The sequence below is a fragment of the Uloborus diversus genome, chromosome 6 (genome assembly GCF_026930045.1).
Source record: "Uloborus diversus isolate 005 chromosome 6, Udiv.v.3.1, whole genome shotgun sequence".
NCBI classification, from domain to species: Eukaryota; Metazoa; Arthropoda; class Arachnida; order Araneae; family Uloboridae; genus Uloborus; species Uloborus diversus.
Genome location: NC_072736.1, coordinates 61,349,054 through 61,371,958, shown reverse-complemented (window position 1 = coordinate 61,371,958; position 22,905 = coordinate 61,349,054). Strand labels below are relative to the sequence as shown.

General features: G+C 37.3%; 1 protein-coding gene across 2 annotated transcripts in view; it reads right to left on the bottom strand.

The window, feature by feature from the left end:
• Window positions 1–22,905, bottom strand: part of LOC129225193 (extracellular serine/threonine protein CG31145-like) — a 213,879-nt gene that overhangs the window by 34,081 nt on the left and 156,893 nt on the right. The window contains exon 3 of one of the 2 annotated variants that reach the window (XM_054859760.1): window positions 22,362–22,463. The exons of the other annotated variant lie outside the window; for it this stretch is intronic. Within the exon in view, the coding sequence (XP_054715735.1) occupies window positions 22,362–22,463 (102 nt within the window). The remainder of the gene's footprint in view (window positions 1–22,361; window positions 22,464–22,905) is intronic. 2 annotated transcript variants of the gene reach the window in all.

Sequence of the window (22,905 nt, the reverse complement as noted above, 5' to 3'; positions counted from 1 at the left end):
GAATGGCACCACTTCTCCACGTCATCCTTCGCCTTGCTCCAGAAGAAGCGCTCCCGAACTTTATTGAGGGTTTTCAAGACACCAAAATGTCCTCCAGTCGCACTACTATGTATTTCTTTAAGAACATCTGAAATCCTTGATCGGGGAAGTAGTAACTGCCACCTAGATGTTTTGCCGTCATCAGATTCCCGTTTTCGGTACAGTACGCCGTTCCGTAAATGGAGTGAGTTCCATAAAGCCCAGTATCTTTTTGTTGCAGGAGTGAAGGTGGAAACGTCCTGCCAGCTAGGGCGTCGACTGTCACTTTCCATGAAATCCAAAATTGGTTTTATGTCGGGGTCTTCAAGTTGATCTTTTCGAACTTGTTCATCACTCCACGGATCAGGTTCTGATGAAGTTGGAGTCACTGTCACCTGATAGGCAGTAGGGCTAGTCGTTCCATACTGTTTCTCGATTCGGGAACAATAATTGCAGTTCTCAGGACAGGGTCTCCTTGATAAAGCGTCTGCATTACCGTGAGACAACCCTTTTCGGTGCTTGATCTCCATGTCATATTCCTGGAGCCGCTGTATCCACCTGGCTATCTGGTCTTCTGGATTCCTGAAGCTCAAAAGCCAAGTTAACGAGGCATGATCTGTCCGAAGCAGAAAATTTCGGCCGTAGAGGTAATGATGGAAGTGTTCTACAGCTTTCACTATGGCCAGTAACTCCTTTCTGGTGACGCAGTAATTTCGCTCCGACTTTGATAAGCATTTGCTCCAGTAAGCGATGACATGTTCATTGCCGTCAATTTCTTGGGATAAAACAGCTCCAATGCCCTCGTTGCTCGCATCAGTGTCCAGGATGAAGGATTTTTCAGGCTGAGGATAGGCGAGGATAGGCGTTGATGTTAAAGCCTCCTTCAGTCGTAGAAATGCATCTTCGCATTCTTTGGACCATTCAAACTTTTGCTTGCTCTCCGTCAGCTTATGCAAAGGTCGTGCAATGTCGGAAAAACCCTTCACAAACTTCCTGTAGTACGTGCAGAGCCCCAGGAAACTTCGCAGCTGATGGATGTTTTCGGGACGACTCCAACTCTTGACCGCAGATAACTTTTCTGGATCGGTTTGTACACCTTCAGAAGACATGATGTGACCAAGGTAGTTCACTTCCCGGCGGAACAAATTACATTTGGACGGGCTTAACTTCAGATTGGCCTCCTTAAGCTTTTGCAGCACCTTCCTAAGGTTTGCCAGATGTTCTTCGAAACTGCGTCCCACGATGATGATATCGTCTAAGTAGACCAGACAGGATTCGTAGGAAAGTCCTCTTAACACTGTCTCCATAAGACGCTCGAACGTAGCTGGTGCATTGCAGAGGCCGAAGGGCATCGCTTTAAACTGCCATAAGCCTTGTCCATTTGTAAACGCTGTCTTCTCTCGGTCATCAGGGTGTATCTCAACCTGCCAGAAGCCGCTCTTCAAGTCCAGGGTCGAAAACCACTTGTGTCCGGACAGAGTGTCCAAGGTGTCGTCTATCCGTGGAAGAGGGTAACTGTCTTTCTTGGTGATTTCATTCAGCCGCCGGTAATCAACACAAAATCTGGTGGAGCCATCTTTCTTTCGGACCAAGACGATGGGAGAGGCCCAAGGACTGGATGACGGTTCGATTACATCATTCTCCTTCATCTCTTTCAGGAGGGTCTCAACCTCTTCCTTCTTGGCGAACGGTAGTCGTCTTGGATGCTGTTTAATAGGGGGGTGTTCTCCAGTGTAGATCCTATGCTGCGTTAAATTCGTCCGGCCCACATCCTCCGATGTAGATGAAAACAGATGCTTGAAGTCGTCCACCAATTGTTCCGCAGCAGTTCTTTGATCTTTCGATAATGGCGCACTCCTAATTAACTTCGATGTCAAGGACTCAGAAGACACAGTTTCGGGGGAATTGATTCTTCTAATGATGCAGTTTACTGGAGTACAAGTTGCTAACACTTCACCTTTCCGAATATTCCTTGGCCTTTCACTCACGTTGGCGACTCTTACAGGAATTACATCCTTAGAAAGGTCCACAAGCGTAGATGCTACCAGCACTCCTTTTAGGTTATTGCTTAGGTTAGGGTATTCAATGAGTCCAAATCGAAAACTATTGCTTTCTTCAAGGGAGACAGGTATTAATGATTCTGACCTTGAGGGAATCGATAAATCTGTTTGGGCTATTATTTGATGAGCGGATTTTACATCACTTTCTGCGGGGAAAACGGCTATGTCTTCTCTCATCGAGTGCTACTCATTAGTCTTGAAGTCGAGAGTGAAGTCATATTTCTTCAAAAAGTCCAATCCGAGAATGAAGGGGTCCGTGATATTAGCAACGAATGCCGTATGATGGTAGATGGCATTCCCAAACACTATTTCCAAGTCCACTTTACCGTCAATCTCGATCTTGTCACCTGTCACAGTCTGGAGACTTACGCGTGGCGATGTCCACAGCAGTTTCAATCCAAATTCACGAGCCACATCTGTCCTAATGATTGTCACATTGGCTCCAGTGTCGACAATCAGTCTGCAGGGGTTCCCATTTACATGTGCGTAAATGAAAAGTCCATCATTGCCACTACTAGAAGAGGAAATCTGCAGAGCTCTGGTGGTGGTGATTTCCTTCCCTCGCGTAGCTTGGCGAGCCGGACAACTCCTTCGCAGGTGTCCTTCGCTACCGCATTTCCAGCACTTCTGCTCTTGTTTCTTTTGGGCTGTTATGCTGCTCAGATGTCTTGTCAAGTCACCGAGTTGTCTCTCAAGTTCAGCGAGGTGGGACGACCTGGAATCAGACTCACCAGCTTCCTGAGTTCGGATTAGATGGCGATCCACACGGGTTGCTTCTTGGGCGGCCTCGTATCTCATCGCATACACAACAGCAGAATTCAGGTCTTTGACATCCGCCACCCGTAGAGCTTTCTGGATTTCCGGATCTCGAACCCCGTCGATGTAGTAGTTGAGTGCCAGGTTGTCTCGAACATCCGCAGGACAGTCGCAAAAAGCAAGATGAGACAGTCTCTCGATGTCCACCGCAAGCTCTTGCAGGGCTTCCCCGGTTTTCTGGAAACGGGACTTCAACTGGAGTCGGCTGAAATCTTTCTGGCACTTCTCACCGAAGCGAAGCTCCAACGCAGATGTGAGGGCGGCGAAATCCAGGCGCTGGCCGTCCGGAAGGGTCTGAAGAATGTCCGCTGCGTCACCTCTCAGGGATGCTGCAAGATGGCAGGCCTTGGTAGCAGAGTCCCATCCGTTCGCTTCCGCCACTATCATGAACTGAGTTTTGTAAACCTGCCACGAAGTTTTCCCATCAAATGTGGCAAGTTTAATGGACGGTCGAGCAACCGATGTGGGAGCGCCAAACTGTACAGAGCTGCTTTCCGCGATCGCCAATCTCCTTTCCAGGTCTTTAAAGATGTCTTCTTTAAGTTGATGAAATTTTCTATCTTCTTCTTCCAGTTTATTTTCTATAGCATTGCATCGGCCTTCAACGGAACTTAATTTTTCTTCAAATTTCTCTTCGATTTTATTTTCCACAATGGCGATACGCTCTACCACAGTATCAAATTTTTCTTCCAGAGCATCAACTTTATCTCCCATTGCGGTTAGTTGATTCTCCATCATGGTTTTCATCGACGTTAGGTCACTTTTTATTTCATCTTGACTTGTAGTAATTTTAGCAGTTAAATCACTATTTAACTGTTTTTGGTTAGTCGCCAATTCATTTTTCAATTGTACTTGATTTGCAGTCAAACTTTCGGTCAAGTCACTTTTCACAGCATTAATTGCTGCCAGAAGTTGTTTTAATTGATCATCCATTGCGCGAGTAATCACCATGAAAACAAAGTCTATAAATTCAAACAGTCTTTATGAAAAAAAAATGTCCAAAGTCACACTTACTCCAAGAAAGTCCAGAAGAAGCCCCACGTTGGGCGCCAAATTGTAACGGATTCGGTGCGACTTCCACTTTCTTGAAATGAAGACACAGTTCTTGATAAAAACACAGGAAATTTATTTACACTATAAACAGGAAAGATCGTCAACACTTGCTAAATTATTCATCAGCAATTAAGCAATTATGACACAACACCGTAAACTCAACGTTTACACACGTATTTACTTCCAAATACGAAAACAACACAGCGAAATGCCTCGCTATAAACAGAGCAAATATGCTCTCAGTTCGAAATCTCAATCGAAACTCCCCTGTTTATCCATCGCTAACGGCTTATATAGACACCGAAAAGAAATTTCTCAAATATTCCACACGCTTCTGTAAAGTAGTAGACCGTTATCAAATTTTATCAATGAACAAAAATTAAATAGGGGTCGTATACTTTAGCCATATGAAAAGGGGTTGTATATTCATTACGGGAAACTATTTACAGGTTACGTTACTACAATAATTACTATTTACAGGATTTGTAACAATAATTTAATCTTAAATTTATTGAATAGGAGTTATAACTTATAATTCAATGAGAGAGAGGGGGAGATCAATATTAACGAATTGATTAAAAGCTGAAGTATTCTTAATTGCATGAATGTAATATTTTTAATTTCCTTAACAAATTGTGTGTGACTTTTAACTCCTGATTTAAAAGCATTGCTTTGGAGGTGCAGTGAGACAGTGCCCTACTGCAGTGCTTCTCAACCTTTTTAACTTTACGGCACACTTGATAGTTGACTCGATTCCTGCGGCACACTAAACCAAATTTCATATTTCAACATTGACCATGTTTTCATCATTCACTAATAAGCAAGGAAGAGAAAAAAACAGCATTTCCATATAGGGTTAACATTTAATCTTTTAAACATTTCAGTTTCTTTAGAAATTGGATTAAAGTTCATCATGAACTTTAGTGATTGTTATGACCAATAAGTCTCAAACTTTCACTTAACACGACTGAGAAAGTTATGTATGTCTTGAGGGAAAATGACGCTTTTTATTCAGCTCTATGATGAGAAGAACTAAAGGACGTTTTAAAAAAGGATCTAGCCACAATATTTTGTTTCTCTTGAAAAATGTCTATGCTAAGAATAATGGTAACAGTAACAGCTCATGAATTACGTGATCAGAATTTTTTTGGTATTCTCTTTTTACTAATCTATACTAATAATATAAAGCAGTAGAGTTTGTTTGTTTGAACGCGCTAATCTCAGAAACTACTGGTTCGATTCGAAAAATTCTTTATGTGTTGAATAGTCCATTCATTGAGGAAGGCTGTAGGCTATATAGCATCACGCTATGACTAATAGGAGTGGAGCAGCAAAAAAAAGTTATGAAAACGGAAAAATTTATATTAAAAAATAAAATGCTTGGAACGCAGAATATGCGTAGCCACGGTGGCTTGACCTGAAAGGGCGGGCTTCGCGATCCAGTGGGCGTTGGTTCGAGTCAGCCATAAGGCAAATCTCAAGGGGACTTTTCAGAGAAATTTCTAAACGATGCTAAAAATGATTTGTAAACCAAAATCTATATATATAAAAATGGAGTTTGGTAAATTTGTTCCCTAAGATTTTAGAAACTACCCGGCAGATTTGGCTGAAACTTTCACTGTTTGTTCTTTATGGTACTGGGGAGGTTTGTAGACCAGTTCGAAAAAAATCCGATTGTTAGTTCCTTTTTTATTCTAATATGTCCAAATTTTCGCATAAATGTCCCAATATGACGGTGAAAAAATACGTGCACATATTAAAATAATGTGTCCATCGAAAGCGCTTATTTTTCTGCTGAAGATGGCATCTGTTAAAAAGTTCTAAATTGTATGAAAAACGAGATATGAACTTTTTTTGTTCCATGTTCGAAGGCTCTCCTCAACCCAATTCATCATTTAGTGTATCATCTCAACTCTCAGTTGATAGCCTGAATTGTTGTATTGTTGAATATTTTTGCGTTTCGCCTCACTGTTCGAGGCTTTTCTCAAGTTAAATCTTAAAGAAGCGTTTTTCCACAAGATTGGCAAATGGATTTGGCTGATTATTTTCCATTTAAATTCAAACAATCGCCAAATTTTACTACTTAGTTTGGAAACATTTCGGATGAAACTGTTTAGCGACATTTTATGGTGACCAAAAGTATCTCAGAATCTGGTGACAATATTTCTTTAACGAAAATTAGCAACATATACCGTTTCACAAAGTAATGAGGGGGAGCATTATCCAACGTATCTCAAAGCGATTCGTGCAAATTCGGTAAGATTTAAAATCACACAAAGAACCCACAAAAATTGAAATTTCCCAAAGCAACTAAAGCAAGTATAAAGGGATTACGGATACATTTTTTTAAACAGTTCGTATTTCAATAGACATACAGAGAAGGTACGACTCCAAGATTAAAAAAAAAATAAGTATTAACTGATAAATCTTTTTAAACATGTGAAGTTTAATTTCATATTTCGGAAATTGGGTTGTTTCCTTCAGTCAAAAGTACTACTTTTTGTCACGACTCCAAGATAAAAAAAATAAGTATTAACTGATAAATCTTTTTAAACATGTGAAGTTTAATTTCATATTTCGGAAATTGGGTTGTTTCCTTCAGTCAAAAGTACTACTTTTTGTCACTGAAATTGATAGAATTAGCTAAAGAAAAGTAATAACATGGACCCAGAAAATACTTTCATTTTCCCAACAGTTATTTTTTAATTAATTTTTTAAAATGTCTGATCTTTCAAACACGGCGTGGTCTTGATGACGTCACAAATGATGTTCTTTGGCGCATCCTTCTACTGCGTTTCCACGTTATGATAATCAATAAGCGAATTAAAATTGCGCTCTGCGCTTGCTATCAACCATATCGTTGCCAATACACGTGAGTAAAGATGCGAATTAACTATTTTGCTCTGTGAATGGCAACACTGAATGGCATTTCATCTTTTGTGATATCATCGGCAGGAGCGTAAACCATGAAAGCGCACCGATTTAAGTATTTTTTTTTTAAATATTAAACTTAAACAATTTTTTAAAAAAATGGTCAGATCCTATGTTTTTAAGCATGCTCTTTTAGAAAAAAATACATACTTTTATAATTTTGGAAACGACCCCATTCTTCAATTTTGTATATGCTTAAATTTCGTGCTTTCGTTTCAAAATGAATACTATTTTTCTCTTTATACCCTTTGCTATTTTACTTTTATGGGTAAGGAAGAAGCTGGATTTTTAATCCTGTCCAAAAGGTGTGTTTTAAATTCTTTCACTTAAAGCAGAAAACAAGTGCAAGTAACGATTGTTTCTCATAATTATTACTAACCCAGGCAACGCCGGGTATTTGTGCTAGTTATATATACGTGTCATTATCTTGTTTTTTTTCTTTAATTAATCTATACTTAATAATATAAAGCTGAAGAGTTTGTTTGTTTGAACACGATAGTCTCAGGAACTGTTGGTTTGATTTCAAAAATTCTTTTTGTGTTGAATAGTCCATTTATTGAGGAAGGCTATTGGCATTATTCACATTAATATTATTAGAAAAAAAATATTCAATGTTTTATTTGATTTTTTGCAGTTTATAGTACTTTTTACCTCACAGACCACGAACTAATTGCTCCAGAAAAATATTTCTGAGCTAAAATGTAAAAAATTTATTTTTAATATGAGGAAAAAAAAAACGTTTTTGCAGAGAGCTATTTTTGTATTTTTTATGCATTTTTGAAAAAAAAAAAAAACCTTTATTTTGCATTTTTTTCCTGGGTTTCATTTTTTCTAAACTCATCCCGCAAAAAGTACAAAAGCATCTTATCTGAAATTTAACTATGTAATAGTGAGGCCATTTCACCTTCTTCAGAAAAAAAAGTTTTCAAAAACACGCAACAGTTATTTTTCAGAATTTCTTTAATGCGGAGTAGGGCACAACTTGGAAGCATAGCCGAAGTTTTGTCAATCTTCAATTTAGGATGGTCATTACGTCATGGAAATGACGTCATGATCACATGATCCAACTGCAGCGTTTGCTTTTGCCTTTTTTTTAATTTCAGAGTTTTATTTATTATCCCCCCTCGACTTTTACTATTGTTATTTAACGTGACATATTTGTGTGCATTTGATTTAATAAAAGCAGAGAAGTTTTTTTTTTTTCTCGCACACTATGGTGGACAGACCTTTTTTTTTGGTGCTATTTTATTAAATAAAGCACGCGCGTTTTTGCATAATCTTTGTGTCATATACATAGAAAAAGATTGTTAATTATCATCAGAGGTAGATATGCATAGATCGTTAGATACATATAGGTAGATGGTCAGTAAGCGATAGATAGGTCCGTATTTACGGAACTTGAACGAGTGATCACCCCCCCCCCCTCCGCCCCGAAATTGAAAAAAATAAAGTATTCACATAAAAGTAGACGTGCTTTTCGTTATTTTTTGACAAAATGGATGTTGAGAGAACCCCCCCCCCCTTTGGGGCTGCTTGCATAGAAAGGCAAACTAGGTGGTCGCCGCATGTAGCTATCTTTTAATGTGCTTTGGCGAATGTAGTTTTAAAATCCTAAGAGATTTTAATTGGTTTTTTTGAAAAGGTGTCTACGCATTTTAGTAGAAAAAAAATTATTATTTCACATCAGAAGGTGTGGGGGGGGGGGGGGATTGGATTTTTTCATTCAACGGACTTGCTTCAAATTCTTAGCACGAGCAACGCCGTGCGGGTACTGCTAGTTGCCAATATACGTCCAAAGGCGCTAAACCCCAGTTTTAACGAGCGGTCCCTCTTGAGATCAATGAATTTTTCTTATGAAGAAAGTTCCTTGCTGATGCGTCAACGGATTACATACTCAGTCATATTGTTTTATGCCAGTTTAACTTGAAGTAGTGCTTAAACTTTGTTTTGAATCATGCCAAATGTTAACACCATTTTAAGCTTTTCTTATCAAGGTGCATATATAGCTGCGGCAAACCTAACTCGGCAGCAACGTAATGCTGTAGCTTGAATCTGCGTAGCGGTCATAATGCTTCCAGGCTTGGTTTGCCCCAATTACAGTTGAACCGTTTAAACATATCCAGTGGGCCATGATCGAATTCCTCTCCACTGCTGAATTTTCGGTTTGAATACATTTATTTGGGCATACATATGAACACGGCACTCACCGCGTCGATGAATTCTTTGTGGACTTGAATCAATGCCTCCATGCCTTGATTCATCAACCGTGAGTATTGAGAATTTAACATTATTTTTGTATTAATTTTATACTGTGGGGTCTATACTACTAAAATATAATATTCTCTTGATATATTACTTTCTTTTTTAAATTGAACAATCATTATTCGTATGTGACAACCAGGGACATGCACAGAAATTTTGGGTCTCATCCCAAGTAACTTTCCCGTTCACCTCCACGTTGTTTACTATATTTCACACCTAGTTTTAAAAGTATTGAGCTAACAGGAGTCTCTTCTCCCCCCCTCCCCTCTGGGAGTTTTTTTTCGTTTGTAATTATTATCAAGTTGGTGCGTATTAACGTTTACCAATTATATGTCTAATGTGGGAATATAAATATTTTATGTTTGAATGGTTAGCTATACAATTTTAGCAAACATTTAGACTTAATACGAATGTTACTTGACAAAAAATACGATTTTTTTTTTTCCCAATGAATAAGAAAATAATTCACAAATTTGTAGCTGTGAGCTGTCGCATTTCCTCAGTAATATCACAAGCCGATTGAAGTTATTCCGTGACGTAACTGAAGTTGGACAATTCCACGTGTCCAGAACATCTCTGAGCTGTCGCATTGCGACAATCCAAACACGTCGCTTTGCGATGTAATTGAAGTTGGACAATTCCATGTTTCCGGAATATCTCTGGGCTGTCGCATTGCGATGACAACATCACATTGTGACAAACCATACTTGTCGCATTGCGACGTTACTGAAGTTGGACAATTCCACATCTCCAGAACATCTCTGGGCTGTCGCATTGCAATGACAATATCACATTGCGACAAACCATATATGTCACTTTGCAACGTTCCTGAAGTTGGACAATTCCACGTTGCTAAAACATCTCTGGGACGTTTCTGGGATGTGCCGTGACGTTCCCGAGATGTTACAAACGTCGCAGTGTGACGGATTTGCTACGTTGCCGAGATGTGACTGTGCTATGTGGGTGTCACGCAAACTGAACTGTGTTCAGAAGTTGAAATAAACTCTGTCACGAAAAAAATACATTAACCCAAAAGAAAACGAGCAATCTTCACGAAACTTAAAAAATTTATGTGGCATATGACAAGATGAGGAAAATATTACAAATTCAGAACAAAAGATTGTTTTATTAAGAAGTTATGACACAATAAAAGTTACAAACCCATAAGTTGTATAGACCCCTCTAGCAGCTCTACGAGACAAAACACGGCGTGGTGTGGAGTGAAATAGGTTACCTATGACCAGTGAGACTAAATCGGGATTTATCGTTGAAGACAACATGCCTCCTGTCTGTCACAGACCCGCTAATCAAGTGCAGCGAAAATCCAATTGACGAAAATCCAATCCATCGCATTGGACGCCGATTCGAAATTCCAGCGTATTTCAGTCTACTCAGGATTGTTTTTCTTGATACTATCAGTTTCTTGGAAGGTGTTGAACGGCATGGCAGTAATGTTAGCTACCTTGCTGATACGGTAGTGGCCGCTCTTATGATGTGCGATCTTCGCTCTTATTTCTGTTTCCAGAATGCCTTGACCGACAGCAATGGAGTGATTCATTTATTTTTACGTACACTAAGCTACTACCATATCGTTCCGACCGAGGTGGCGGCAAATACGCGCGTAGAATCAACCTGCTTCTCTGAGACCTACTGTACGTCCCTTTAAAATGTAAAAACATGTGATCGTATACGTCTAAAAGGTCGTCCTAGTCACAATAGCGATCTTGCAACTCGACAGTTTTGTTTGAAGTGCCCTTTGACATAAGCTTTCACACTTTCAACCGTACCTACCTGCGCATCTTGTATGCGCATAGTGCGCTTACCCTTTCGTCACTGGCGACGAAATTTAAATCATTTCTTACCAAACTACATTTCTGCCGTGTTTGTTGGTTGCAGCTCAATTTATTCTTGACGCACACATTTTTTTCGTGACGAAGTGTATTTCAGGCTCTGAAGACAGTTCAGTTTTCACTATTTAATCACTTCCAACAACTCAGATTTTGAGCTCAAAATTTAAGTTTAACTCCAAGCATTAGAAAACATTTAATGAGATTCAAAAACAGCAATAAAAAATAGTTGTTCGTTACTCCAAAGTCTAAAGCGCCCTCTATCGGTATTTTTAAAACTACATCTTCAAAATTTATCTTCAAGAAAATACTGATTAGAAGTATAATTTTAGCGAAAACTGCAACCAAATCGACCAATTTTTCCGTTTTTTTTATGATCATTTGAAATTTTGAACCCTAAACTTTAATGGTGCCTATCTCCTTCGGAAGACGTTTGGGACCCATATTTTTGCCATTATATTGTTTGTCCAGTTGTGTACTATCCACTTTAAAGCTTTGCCCAAGAATTCAGAAACATCCTGTATAAGACGCAGGAAAACGAAGGAACAAAAGAAACACTTTAAGACTTTAGAAATGTAAGATAAAGGTTTAATTAAACCGTTACAGCATTACAATACAATAAAGGAGCACTGCTATTGTGAAGAAAAGTCAATGTGGTAACATGAAAAAAATATATATGGATCATTCATTACATATAAGGCAGTGAGAAGCAAAGGAATGTAAGTGGATATTTTCAAGTTTTGAGTAAAACGCGTATAGGCTTTCATTGATTTTTTTTTTCTAAATCATGCTGCATAGTAGCAACTACCAGGGCTACTACTACCCTCTCTTGCCCCAAGACAGAGGAGAATTTCACCTACCATGTGTGTACTGGTTATCTCCAAATTTTTAATTTTGCCACTTACATCCTTTTTCTTCTCGCTGCCTCATATGTACAGAATAGGTGATAATATCGTTTTATGTTCCTCCTAGGGGGGGCTAGTATTCCTTAATAATCTATTAATTCGTGGTTCTTAAATTTTGATATAAAGTGGTTGATTTTGATACTGTCACATTGATGGGGGGGGGGGGGGACGCATTTACAGAAACAGTGGATGTATAATAAGTTAAATTGAACACTCTTTCATTAAAGAACATTTATTTCAAACGTAAACTTTTTGATTAAACACTATTATATCTGCAGCTAATACTGAAGATATCGGTGTTTTAACTCAGCAAATATTGGTTCTGGGAAAGTGCAAAATAGCGCGAAATACCGGTATTTGGTGTACCGGAATTGCAATCTCTAACTGCACAGGGACTCAGAGTAGTGCAAAAGAAAGTACAGAGATAGAAGCTCTGAAATAAGGCAAGACGATGAAACTTTGACAAATTACTGAAAAACGTTTGCAGAACATGAGTAGCACAAATGGCGAATACAGTTTGTAACTGTACATATGAATACAATTTGTAAATGTTGTAACATATGCTCGAAATTTCCACTAGTTGACACGAGGCATACGTGGCACAGATGGAGCATTGGGTGTAGATACGGTTAAACGCATTGAGTTTGTTTCGTAACTTTTTTCTCATTAAGAAAAAAAAAAGTCAGACTTAAAAAAATTCAAATCGGATTTTTTGAAACTTTAATAGGACTTTTTGATTTTTTTAAACAAATTACTAGAATGTTAGATATTAATTATGTTATGTACATTCATAAACGTGCACGATATTTTAAAGAAAATTTTCTGGGATACCAAATTCACAATAGAATTCCAGCTGTTTAAAAACTAAACATAATATGCTCAGTGTTTTTTTTTTTTAATTGGTCAAAAATAAATAAGAATTCTCTTTTCGAAATTATCTATCTTGTCTTATTTTGATTCCGAATTCTTTGAAAAACTAGAAAATCACCCGTCAATATATGACGAGTGAAAATAGCTTCTACATTTGAACGAAGCAATTGCCTGTTAGATAGGCTTGCCAGACGTCCCGGTTTGCTCGGAACAGTCCCGATTTTCGGACAAAATCCCTTTGTCCCGGCCGGTTTACTTCACGTCCCGGAAAAATATAAATTTGGTTACAAATGGACAAAAAAATCTTAAAAAAAACCGTGAAGGATTATTTAGGATAATTAGATGAAGAGCAAAAAAAAAAAAAAAAATGTCTAAAAAAGTTCTATAAAATCTAAATATTGTTCAATTTTTTATTCCTCATTCAAAGTGTTTATTCTAACTTAAATAAATTGTAAATATTTTCATCTAAGAAGTTATATGTTGAAATTTTATGTACTTATGTCATTTTTACTACCTCCGTTTTAAATTCATAATTAGTGACCATTTGTTCATAGCATTGAGAATACACAGCCTTATAAAACACTCAAAACTCAGTGCCTTTTTGAATACTAGCGAAATGATACTAGCCTTTCTGATACTAGACGTTAGGTGATATCCTGATACAGTAAAACCTGTAAAGTTGACCACCTTTGTAAGTTGATCACCTGTCTATCTTGACCGCCAAAATGCACCAAATTTGGCTGAGAATCATAAAACAAACCCTTTGTAAGTTGACCACCAGTCTAAGTTGACCACCAAAGTACTGCACCGCAAGTGGTCAACTTACACAGGTTTCACTGTAGTTGAAATTTTAACCCTAACTCCAGTGGATAGCGTTCATTGTTGACCACTTTTTCGTTTCTTCATTCCCCTGAAATGACACAGTCTTACCAGTAAAACAGTTAAGTTACCGGCTCCAGTTCGGCCTTGTCACAATAAAGCCTTTCCCTGCCTTTTAAACATTAACAAAACATAACATCAACTTATTATGCCGTGGAGCGAGTTTCATTGCCGATCATTGGCTACTTTATACATATGAGGATATTTACCAAATTTCAGAAGGGAGATTATAACATGCAGAAAGGTAGGTGTTTAGGGAAGGATTAACATTCTTTGCTGAAAATCTTGTTTTATAGGTGCAGTCTGGCGATAAAAAGAGATTTTTTTTAAAAACATTTTGGTACCAAAATTCAAGGATTATAATTTCGCAATTTGTAGCGCAGATTTACTATCCTTGAATATATTTTTTATCCACCAAAACTGTACACATGTTCTAAATTTCAATAAACTGCTAAAATAAAAATTTCAAAATTTCACTTTGAGTTGAAAGGTGTTTAAGTTACATTGGCTCTTTTACTGTAAAGAACAGGACATGTATTTTGCAAAAATTTTAAGTTTAGACAAAAAGAAAATGACATTCAAAGATATTCGTCGTTATTTTGAAGACTACTGCCAAGTGCTATGAAGTCAAAAAATTAAAATTCTGCGAAGGATTAACTATTTTACACTTTCACACAAAAGAAACGACTTACGGGAAAAATGAAAGAAATAATAAAAGTCGGAAAGAAAAGAGAAAAATGACACAAAAGTGGAAATTCGCGGATGCGAAGAAGAATCTCACGCATGAACTACAATTTTTGCTTGTTTCGTATCTCATTTCTGAAGAAAACAACTATATTTCAAGGTTCTGAAAAAGTAGTTAAGTTCTAAGATATTGAAATCCCTCATGCAGAGCTTGAACTCATACATAGACACGCAGAGAGGGATCTAGATAGATTTGTTAATTAAAGCTAAATATGTTCATGCAATATATTTTGTTAGAAAAACACATTCTGAAATTGCAAAATCGCTTATAAAATACTTTTAAAATAATTTTAACCAATGATTTAAAAAAAATACATGATTTAAATCGCAATGATTTTTATCACTGATCCTTTGTTTAAAACGAGCTGATGTTGTGCCTCACATGACTTCCTTTTACTCCAATTTAATGTCATTTTCACGTTATTGGTAATTTTAATGCGATTCAATAGTTTACTCTCTAAATATCACCAACAGTGGACAAATTGAAACCAGATTAAAAAAAAAATTAAAATCTTTAAATTTGTCGCCAAGTTGGCGAAAAACTTGGCGACCGAAGGACTGGAGATATATTGCCAAGTGTCCGCCAAATTGTAACACCACTTGAGTTTTATCGAAATTAACAATGATTTCCCCGCAAAAAGGACCCCCTTAGAAGCACCCGAATGCAACCAAAAGAGGAGGTGCAGAACTAGACCCCACTAGGAGTCTACGTACCAAATTTCAACTTTCTAGGACATACCGTTCTTGAGTTATGCGACATACATACGCACATACGCATATCCGCACATACATACATACGTACACACAGACGTCACGAGAAAACTCGGGAATCGTCAAAATGGATATTTCGCGTATTTATACGTTCTTAGGCACTTATCCGCGAGTGGTCGAGTCGGAAAAAAAAAACCTCAACATTCATTCGGGGGTGAGTAAAATGGAAATTAAGGTTGATTTTTGAGTGAAATTTTTTTCGCGAATATAATACTTCCTTTTTGTAAAAGGAAGTAAAAATACCTGATTTAAATAGCGATTCAAAATAACGAATCCTGGTTTATTTTACTATGAAACTCGAACAGTGATAACTTAAAAGGCAAATTTTAAGGAAATGTTAGAAACATTTAAAAGCACGGCCGTTTGTAACACCAATATCAGCGATTTTCCTTCTTTTTTTCAAACTTTTTAAAAAAATAAATTATTGGTGCTCCGCATTTCTTTTTCTGGTTCTTTCTATAACTTGCATTCTCTCAGTTAACTATAATATGGCAGCAGTGAAAAGTCAAATCAATTATGCAAACTGTTCTGCTATATTAATCTTAAATATTTCAGAGTAAAAGGGTTCGAAGATGTGACTTTAAACCACTTGTGCTCAAACAAAACGGATAGTTAAGATAAATTCCTTAAATTCGCTACAGTTGGATGGGAACATAGACAACTTTTTATCATGCTGCAAAAACTAAAACCCAGGGCCGGATTAAGCCAGCGCGGGGCCCGTAGCAAATGTTTCCAAGGGGCCCTCGTTTTCGTATGATATAGTAAACAATATAGCACTTCTTCATGGGGACGGGAGGTGTACTTATAACATGCATGAATACATTATGTGGATATAGTTTTAGAGCATTACGATGGTTATGATCCCCTTCTATTGCCCCTCGTCTACCCGTTGCTACACGTTTTTAACTTTTAATTCCGAAAACACAAGTTTTCAACGATATAAAGGGAGAGGGTCCGGGGCTTACTCCCGGAAAATTTTCGATATTTCAATTCTAAAGACTCGATTCTAATGACCCTTGATCATATTAGGAAGAGAAGATTTGGAGACCATTATTTGGAGAAACTGAAGTCAAAGAACGCGATTGCATCCTATCTTAGGTAAGATCAAAGGAAAGAATTTGGGTTCAAAGCGGCTCTCCAGGCAGTTTTTTAAAATTGAAGTCTTAAATAAAACTGTAGATTATCCTTAATGATGTTGTAGAGAGAGGAAAGAGTGGTGTTCAAGGAGGTCCCTTTGGAAAATTTTTGAATTTATTATCTGTTACTAATCTAAAAACACAATTTTAAGCAAAAAGTATTGAAATTATACTCTGAAATGGTGTTCTTTTACGTTCTTTCGTGATTTTAGGGCGGAATTCGCGAAAGTCATCCCCTGGAAATTTCTCGAAAGTGAAGTTGTGAAAACGTGATAGATAGGCCATCGCGGGTTAAGTTTCGGTATGGGATGGGGTTCAGGCACTCTCCGAGGCAACCCGGAAAATTTTCGAAGTTTAAGTCTTAAAAGTACATTTTAGACCATTGTTAACAATGTTGGAGGGGGAGAGGTATACTCCCATTGAAATTTTTTGAAATTATATTCCAAAATACGCATTTGTAGGCCACTTTATTAGAAGACGTTATAGGACGGGATCGGACACGAAATTACACCCATGGAAATTTTTCGAAAATGAAGTTCCAGAAAGCAGTTTTAGCGGGTTTTCGATTATGTTAAACAATTTTCTTCCTGAATATTTCTGAATTTCAAGTTCGAATTAAAAAAGTTTTCGGTTACCTTTGGTGATGCAAAAGAAAGGGGTTAGGTTCGGGGCATGGGTGGCAGCTTTTTAGTTCCCTCTTACTCAGAGGAAAAAATTAAAAACGATATTTAAAGTCTTTCTTCTACACATAATTATTTTAGTTCATCAAAAAAATAATATTCTCTTAATAATCCATTTATTTCGCTCAGCATAAGTGTGCAGTCTCAGAATCTTTTTCTTTTCTTCTATCATGATCTCTTAATTTTGCTCATTGTTGTTTACAGTGCCGGATCTACGGATCGTGTCACGGGCGGAAAATTTTGAGGATGATAAATTGACATTAAGTTAAGTAACCAAAAAGAGTTTAGGATGACTACTAATTACCTTTTCAGAGCTCCAATTTCGAAAGCTTTAAGAAGAAAGCACTTTTAAACAATTTCTGAATGGTAACCCTTTTCCCTCTCTTGTCTAACATCATCAAAGAGAGCCTTAAAATGTGGTTTTAGGATTTGTGCTTTAAGAATTTCAGCATCCTCCTTCTCCTGCAATCAACAAAAATTGCTTAAATTTGAGTTTTTAGAGCCTAAATTCCGAAAAATTCCGGAGAAAGCCCTTAATTTTTTTTAAAATTTCAAAAAAAAATTCGAAAGGAGAATACCCACGTACTTCCCTAGCTTCTCAACATTCGGGGGGAAAGTCTCCAAAGCATCACTCTTTACCTAAAGTTAGAACTAAAGATAGCCTGCGTCTTGAAGATTTCAGTTTCTAACATTTTGCGAAGCAAACCCGTATCCCCCCCCCCCCGATTACGTTTCAGTGATAATCTAAAACCACGGTTTGAAACTTGAAGTCAGAATTGTTTCTCGGGGAGTTCAGACCCTCATCCCTTTCTCTAATCTTCCCACATAGCTTGAAATTTTGTTTTCAGCTATACCATGGGTCGATCCCTCAAACCTTTTCTTCCCCCCAAAGATAGCCTGAAATTGACTTCAGTTTTGAGCACAATTTCAGGAAAGAACTCTATTGTTATGAAACAACCAAAACTTTTTTTATTTTATCTTATTTTATTTTATTTTATTTTAAGGCTTGAGTAGCTGAAAGTTTTAGGACCCTAACTCCCTTAAATTTCCTATGATACCTTAAAATTGACTTCATTTTGAAAATAGAAAAAAAAAAAAAATCCAGAGGAAACCCCATTCTTAGTTCTCCAAACTTTGCCTAAAAATGTAACTTTTAGGTCAGTTTTGAAACTTTTCTGACCCAACGGAGTTTTTTCTCCTTCCACTAAGAAAGATTAAAACTAAGAAAGACTAAAATTGCGTTTTTAAGACTTCAATTGGGAGAAATTTCTGCAAAGCAATCTATCGAAAAAATAAGATTTTTAATTTACCTGAGCATTTAGAAATGCTAAATATAAATTAAAAGAGAATGGTAAAGAGAAATTTAAACGGGTTAAAGTACGGAAAGAATTTTTTTTTCTGGAATTTTTTTTCACGGCGCGGGGCCCCCAGCAGCGCGGGGCCCGTAGCATTTGCTACTTCTGCTCTATGGCTAATCCGGCCCTGCTAAAACCCGTGTCAGTTAAAAGGGATTAATTTGAATGTAATATTGCAATTTTTTTAGAGTTGAGTGGATAATAACGAAAAATTTATATATGGTCTGGTCAGTGTGAATTTCGAATGTGAGCAGTTGATGAGTAAAGGCAAGCCTATCCGGACAGCGACAGAAAATGTTCAGCCTATGCTTCATCTATGAGAGAGTAACAATTTTATGACTTTATAATGCACTTAAGCTTGTACCTGCATGAATTTCATCCCTTATCAGTTTAAATAAAATGTGCAAAAAAAAAAGTGTTAAGTAGGGATGCACAGACAGACAGACATTTTCCAAAAATGGTCAAAATGGACTCAGCACACCTCAAAACTTTCGAATCCTTCGAAATTCGAAAATTTGCACGAATCCAATACTTTCTTCTATATATTAGATATAGAAGAAAGTAAAAAGATTCGACTACATTACGAAACAAACTTTTCAACTTTAATCAGAGATATAGATCGAGTTTTTTTTCCAAAGTGTGAAAGTACTTCTTGACATTTCTTATAGGAGTGATATTCATTTTGAAAAAGTATACGAAAACAACGAAAACCACAATAGCAATCAATTCCATGAAGAGAAATTCTTAATTTTTACTTTCTTCTATATTCAATATATAGAAGAAAGTACCGTAAACCGGGGTTACTTTAGACTGACAGGGTAACTTTATCAAAACCTGTTTTTTATTTTTGAACCGTTCTGGCGGGCTTAATTTTCCAATTGGCGACCCCCTAGTGGTCTCAGGGTTTCAAGAATCACTTTTCAGAGTGCGCTGACATCGCCAATTGATTGAAACAGTCAAATGGTTTTAGCAATACTGATTTATGTGTTATCCGTGATATCAGCTGTTTTCAGTTTGTTGTCCTAACCTCTTTTGGTGCCACAAAACTGAGCAACCTTTTGAATTCGGGTGAGTTATTTTCTGACTACACAACTATTTAAGATGATTTTGTCTTTTTTTTATTTCTGTAACTCAATTCTACGATTTATTATGAATTAAAACATAAAACAACACAAGTTGAAGGGGTAACTTTGATACATGGGGAATTCTGAATCTCGCCGCATCTGCTGCAGGATTCGAATCCCAAGGATCATACATGGAGAGAATGCACTGTTTTTAGTTGACTTGAAGCCATAGATCAAAGACTGCTGTGAGTGCACCTTGGATAATGTTCACGATATGAGAAAGATCTCATGTGCCTCATTTATTTTAAAAAGTTTGTGATTTCTGTGCCTTATTCTTAATTTCTTTTCGAGCGTTTATAATTTTTAAATCTATTCTTTTCAAGTTCTAGTTCAAGTTCTATTTTATTCTAATCAAGTGAAGTTACCTTGATATTTTTTATTGTCGAAATGAAGAAAAACATTACGATGGCTGTGGTTTTACATTTAAAAAACACGCTTGATGTAATTTCAAGCTTTTTTCAACTGATGTTTTATAATAAAAGAAGTTTCCTATGAATTTCTCTCTTTTTAGTTTGATTCAAACCTGATTCCTTCTAGATGAGCATGCTTAGAGTGGTAGGAACCACTCTACGTGACTTAAGTACCATTTTTCATATAAAACCAGCTTTTTAACCCCCCCCCCCAAATGGAAAAATTGAATTTTGTTATTAAAAAAAAAAAAAAAAAAAAACTCGGGCTATCTTTTGGATGGGGTAACTTTATTACAAACCACCGAAACAGTCGCTTTAGATGGAGAAAACACGTTGTTACAAAGTAACCCCGGATGATGGGGGTAACATTAATTAAAAAAAAGACCCCCTCCCTCCCTATTCAATATATCGAAGAATTTCAAACGGCAATTTAAAGATGAGATGTTAAGCTATCGTTTGGTTCAAGAATTGTTGAAATATCTTGAAAAATGAGGGTGCTACAATACAAAATATGGGAAACCTGTATCAAAGTAACCCCGGTTTAAGGTATTGGATTTGTTCAAATTTTCGAATTTCAAATTTTGACGTATTCGAACGTTTTGAGGCGTACTGTGTCCATTTTAACCATTTTTGGAAAATGTCTATCTGTCTGTGAGTGTGTGTGTCACCACCAGTTTTTTGTGGCCGCTCTACAGCAAAAACTACCGCATGAAATTGAACGAAAAATGGTACACATGTGCCCTTATGTGAACTTGTGCCCATCAGTTTTTGGCGCGAATTCCTCCAAGGGGAGTGGAGCAATGGGACTTTTTTTGAGTTATGCGTGCCTGCTATTCCTCAAGAAGTAACTGGTTGAATCAAACAAAATTTGGTCCATACTTTACCCCTAACAGGTGCAGGTGCTGATTCAATTTTGATGTCAATAGCTCAAACGGGGGTGGAGCTTTAGAACTTTTTTGTCGTCAATTGTGACTACTATATCTCAAGAAATAATGAATGTAATCAAACAAAAATTTATCGACAAGTAGCCTTTAGAGGGTATAAGAAATGATTGTACTTAGGCGTCAGCAGCTGAAAAGGGGTGGCGCAATCGAACGTTCTTTTTTTCCATTGTGAGTGCCATATCTCAAGAAGTAATGCTACGTTGTGGATGAAATTTAGAATAAATATGAATTCATATGTAAACAGGCGTTGGTTCAATTTTGGCGCCAATTACACCATTGGTTGGGGGGGGGGGGCTGATTTTTTTAATTTGAGTGAATAAAAATAGCTTTATAATTGCAACAATACGAAAGATAAATCGTAATAGATCGTCGTCTGCTTATATCTCACGATTTTAATTGCATGGACATGATCGGAAATGTCTCAATGATTTAAAATTTTTAACTGTGCCATCTTGTGTTTGTTAACAAATAAATGTTTGTAATTATTTTAAGCAAAGTTTTAAAATAATTTTTAATTTTCATTCCTTGCTTTGGAGATAAATCAGGAATTGGGATGGTCTTCAAGTTTTGGCATGTGTAATTTTGTTTTTGTAGGGAATATTGCTTCCTCGTGAGGCATGGGGAAGGATAAGAATTATAGGAAAAATATGGAAGAAAGTTTCGTGATGGCCACAACATACTAGTTTAAAGATGAAACGGAAGATGGCAGGGAAAGAAAAAATGTGAGAGGATGGTCATAGAAAAAGAAAACTTTAAGTCAGAATGTTATTTGCTACTTAGAGATTGAGTAAATTACCGCTCATTAGCCAGGGCTAAAGCAGAAATACATGAAATACACCGCCAGCTCAGTCATTTCCAACCGAGGACTGCAGTTTCGTGCTTATTAGCACTCATCAGCCCGGCATAGGAAAGTGACTGAGTTGGAGATGGAAAACCACTTAAGGAAGTCAAGAGTGCAAACAAACTGGTAGCTAATGTAGAATTTGCACAGACCAGACGAGTGACCGAAGCAATGGTTCGGTTCAACTCGAAGATTGAAGGCAAGGCATGGTTTTCCATCTCCAACTCAGTCACTTTCCTATGCCGGGCTGATGAGTGCTAATAAGCACGAAATTGCAGTCCTCGGTTGGAAATGACTGAGCTGGCGGTATATTTCATGTACTTAGAGATTGGTTAGACGAGCGATAACGGGGAATAAAGCAGACACAATAGGAATGACGCACGTATTGGGAGATAAGAGTTTGCATGGTTTTCAATTTTATAGGCCACTTTAAACGAAAAACCAGTAAGCATTGAAACTGAATATAGCATGGCTCGGATAAGTTGAGCAATGACCTTGACAATGTTCATCTCTTTTGGGGTATTTCAGTAAAAATGGGACGTGTAATTGGCGCGGATTCGACTCAAAATATGTTTGCAATACTGCAAAATGAGCCCAATACCGCTCTGAGCTAATTGCCCTTCCATCTCTTACCCCAGAAAGAGGTCAACATTTTCAAGCTCATAGCCCAACTTATCAGAGGCACACTATAACACTTATTAAGCACAGGCCGTACCTGTCGAACCAATCACTATGCCCTCCACTCCTCAGATCACCGGGCTTGACTTGGCGAAGGTGTTGACGCCAACCCGTTCGATCTCCAGGAGGTAATGGAGCACTGCGGGAGAAAAAACGCCGTCAGTTTTTTAAAGTCCAAAACGATCATAAATACCCGGTACATGAATCTGAGCCTTGCTTCAAGTACCATGGTCAAGTTAAGTCAAAAAAATATACTCCCTCCGTCCCAAATTAGTTCTTACATTTAAATTCTTTTGTACTAAGTATTGAAATTGATAGTTATGATTTCAAGTTAACAATTTTTCGGATATTTTGGGGTACGATGCTAGAAATCAAGATCAGTCACCTACCAAGCCTCCCCCCCTTAAATCAGTACCAAATTAAGTTCAAAAAGCTAGTGTTCACACACTCTTTAGTCACGCCCCATTTAACAACTCTTCCACCAGCCATCGAATAATATGAATCAAAACGGTGCTATTTGCAGAAATGAATTTTCGAGATATTTTTTAAAAAAAAAGCGTTTTGGGTTCAATACTAACAAT